The sequence below is a fragment of the Poecilia reticulata genome, linkage group LG4, assembly GCF_000633615.1.
Source record: "Poecilia reticulata strain Guanapo linkage group LG4, Guppy_female_1.0+MT, whole genome shotgun sequence".
Lineage (NCBI taxonomy): Eukaryota > Metazoa > Chordata > Actinopteri > Cyprinodontiformes > Poeciliidae > Poecilia > Poecilia reticulata.
The window spans coordinates 28,356,681-28,360,376 of NC_024334.1; the positions used below are offsets into that span (position 1 = coordinate 28,356,681).

General features: G+C 43.0%; 1 protein-coding gene across 1 annotated transcript in view; it reads right to left on the bottom strand.

Moving 5' to 3' along the window:
• Window positions 1–966: 966 nt before the first annotated feature.
• insrb (insulin receptor b) overlaps window positions 967–3,696 on the bottom strand; it is an 88,627-nt gene continuing 85,897 nt past the window's right edge. The window contains exon 19 of the mRNA XM_008408112.2: window positions 967–986. Coding sequence (XP_008406334.1) covers window positions 967–986 — 20 coding nt within the window. The remainder of the gene's footprint in view (window positions 987–3,696) is intronic.

Genomic DNA, 3,696 nt, shown 5'->3' on the forward strand with positions numbered 1-3,696 from the left:
ATACGCTTTGTTGTTTTGTTTCGTGTGTGTGTGTGTGTGTGTGTGTGCTTTTGGGCTGGGCCTCCCAGTGGTAACAGACGGATCAGAGACAGACATTAAACCATCAAGCTGGTGCACATTTCTCATCCAATCAACAAAGCAGGCTGGAGCTCAGCAGAGTAGAGTTCATCAGCTTTTCTTTTGTTTTCCTCTTAGTCACAAATTAAAGAATGTATTTGTTTTTTCTGCATTTACAGCCAAAAGGAAAAAGAAACAGAATGCGTAAAAAAAAACCAAATATGTTTTTATTTAATGCTTGGAGATGGAAAATCTTGTGTGATTGTTGGAGACAGGTCAGTCAGGGGGACAGTTTGAGTCAGATGTGCCAATAGTCTTAAGAAGGCACTGCAATGCCCCCTGTGAGCCACTAGAGGGCAGTGTGAACCACATCACATCAGAGCCACAAAGACGGAGGATTCCTGATTATCTTTAATTGACTTAGAGTAGATAAAAAGGTAGGTAGCTCTTCTTCCTCCTCCTCCTCCTCCTCTTTACGCTCTTGAGACAAAGCATTGAGCCGCCTCCCTGAGACGGAAATTTACAATCAAGATTTTAAATCTGTTAAGTTTTTGTTTATGGCACACAGGATTGTCCCCGTCAGCTTGTTCTCCTCCGCAGCAGGGGGAAAAGGTTCTGCTTAACCCGGCCCGCACGTCTGTGTCGTGAACAGACCACCCACCGTATCCATGGCGATAACAGAAAATAAAAGGTCATCTCTTGATATTCACAGTTGAGAAAAAAAAAAGATWAAAAAAAAACATACACAGAYGACAAAAATCAGACTCAAGATAAGATGARGATGAAAGATCGTTTTACAGAGGTCCGTGGCTGAGCTTCGTTAGCTTTGGCTGCAAACAGGTGATCACAGAGACACTCAGGATCTGCTGTGAAATCAGCAGATGTGAGCAGAGAGAAGGAGCGTGGAGGTCATCCGCCTCCTCCTGTAGCTGCGGAACGGGAGAAGGAGCCGCTCACCAAGTTCCAAGGTTCGTGTTTAACTCAAAATAACGCAAGGTGACACAAGACGAAGCAATAACTAAGGGTATATAAAAGAAGGCAGGGGAGAGTTAACACCATATGTGTGTGTGGGATTAGGTGATTTTTCTCTGTAGTGATGCTGAGCAGACAGTGGGGATGATTGARGCTCTTTGAACGGTTTCCTCCTCCTGCGCTGAGGTAGACTCCGGCCAAACACAAAGACGACGAAGACAACTACTTACAAACTATTAACAGAGCTGCTCACTGCCAGCTCCTCCACCCGGAACCTCACCGACGCTCAATCAAAGCAAGAAAGTGTGTTCAGTTCAAAATAAATAGTTGCTTTTTCCAAAGAGACTGTCAAAGATAAGTTAACATTTGCATGTGGAGATGAGACCAGAGACCATGCTGCAAACTAGTGCGTACTGTAGTGCGACAGCGTTGGAAACCTTAAGCATAATTGGTAGAATATTCTAAATKTCTCTTAATAAGCCAGAGTTGCGTGGTTTAATGTCGTTTGTTGCCCRTTTATATCTCAAGCATGGAGCTGGTAAGGCAAGTATGGAGCTCAAGACTTTACATCCTTGGCATTACTGTTCAACATTTCAGACACAGACAAATTTGTTGGTTAAATCTGATACATGTGTGTAAAAAACAAAAAGCCTTAAAATAAAGTCCTGCTTTTTGTTGCTGCAGTAGAATCTCACAGAAGAAATCCAACAGATATATAAGAAATAATCATTTTATATATAGACTGAAGGATTTCTTTGTCTTATGCTTGCTTAAGATTTAAATAAACTTATAGTTAGTATGATGGATGTAATAAAAAGTTCACTGGGAATTGTGGGAATACGTGGCCTCATGGTTTTGCCAGTCTCCATAGMAACCATTAAATGCTATCCACAAGCCAAGTGGTCGATAAAGAGACTCAGCCTTTCTGTAAAAACGTCACAAACTGTATGGGGTTTGTTAAACTCTTYTGGGAATCGTGTGCGTTGGTCAAATTAGACTAAAACCTTAAAAAAATAACTTCATGTCCACTGTAAAGAGGAGGATCTGTGATGCTGCGGGCCAATTAGTCCTCAACTGTTCCTGGTGACGTTGTTAGCAAAGATTTYAGCAAAAAGCTGGTGGACTGTATCAATAATCTGTCACAATATTAAGCCTTGCAGGAGGACWAATGTCCAAAACAATTTACTAGCTTCCAAATTAACATAAAAATGTTTCCCTGCACACAAAATCAAGCCAGTAAATGTACTGCTGTTGATTTTTCTTGAACTAAATGTACTCAAATTAAAGGCCCAAAATATTCAGAGCGAGACAAGGCTACTGCAACACGGAAACAACTGATTTTAAGGCTGGTCACACACGTYTTCCAATTGTAYCAACAAATTTGTCCCCTTCTGCCAACYGTAACCTCAGACGACTCCAGGTGGCAACGATTCATACCCTGGTCTGTCCACACTGACCCAAACACGACTCCTCGTGTCAAAGAACATATCAGAAACCTTTCGCGTTTCTTGTAACGTCAAAACAACAACAGCGAGTGCACGGGGAGCGGTTTCCTGCGTGTTACATCAGCCTCATGCGAGGCTCTGGTTTTGTTGGAGAGAAAAAAAAAAGAAAAAAAAAAAAGGCACTGGTGAGAGATGGAGGCAGCTTCTCTGCGATCTCTGACTTTGGCCACCCTTTAAAAGACGAACGCTGCTAAGCGGGCTCGGCGATCACAGTATTTGTGTCCTCGAAGAAAAGGATTAGAGAAAAATGCCATTTGAGAGAAGCGAGTTCCTCACCATCTGCTCTGAATGGAAATCTTTTTTAGCTCATTCGTTGGCGCCGCTGACAGGAACGTTTTAGATTTATGGGGTGAAAAGTGAGAGTTTGTCTTCTAAAAAAAAAAAAAAAAAAAAAAAAAAAACAGGCGGCCAAAGAGGAACACAGCAAAACAGTCCAACGTAACAGGATTTTGAGGGGAGCGGGGAGTTTTGACAAAAATCCTGGAATGTCAGTCCTGAGCGAGAAAGCTGCTGCACGCCGTGCTCTGACTGCATGTGATGGCAAGGAGGAGAAAAGGATTAACAATCTCCTTATTATCCCTCCTCCCTCAAGCCCACCACTCGGTGTGCTGAACAGAGAGCAGGACTGCCGGYTGTGAAGACATTTGGAACTTTCTGCATCTCTCTGCAGCCCTCGGCCAGGAAAACRTGGAAATTTCCACCAGACCTCTTTGGAGAGGAGAGTTCAGCGGCCGGCAGGAAGCCGTGGAGGAAGCGACGGCGGTGCAGGAGCAATGAGCTGTGGGAGATTTATCAATCCTCGACTTTGATGGAGAAACTCTCCCTGATTTAAATCCCAAACATCGTCCACTTCGTCCTGCCTTCTTTCAAGCCCTAACCCAGACGAAACTTGAACTAAAACACCGAAAGTTGCATAATTTCCACACCAAATTTTTTGCAACTGAATTCAGTTTCTTTTTTTCTTTTTTTTTTTCCTCCACAAAAACAGCCAAACAGATCAAAAGGCAAACTGTGATGCGACCAGAGAAAACGGCAGACGGACACGTAGCAGGAGCACTTTGACCCTATAAAGGCCTCGATCCCACATTTGTAAAGCTTTTAGGCTATTGATCTTTTCATTTTTTTCTCCAGTAGTAAAGTTGCCTCCAGAAATGGGAAATTT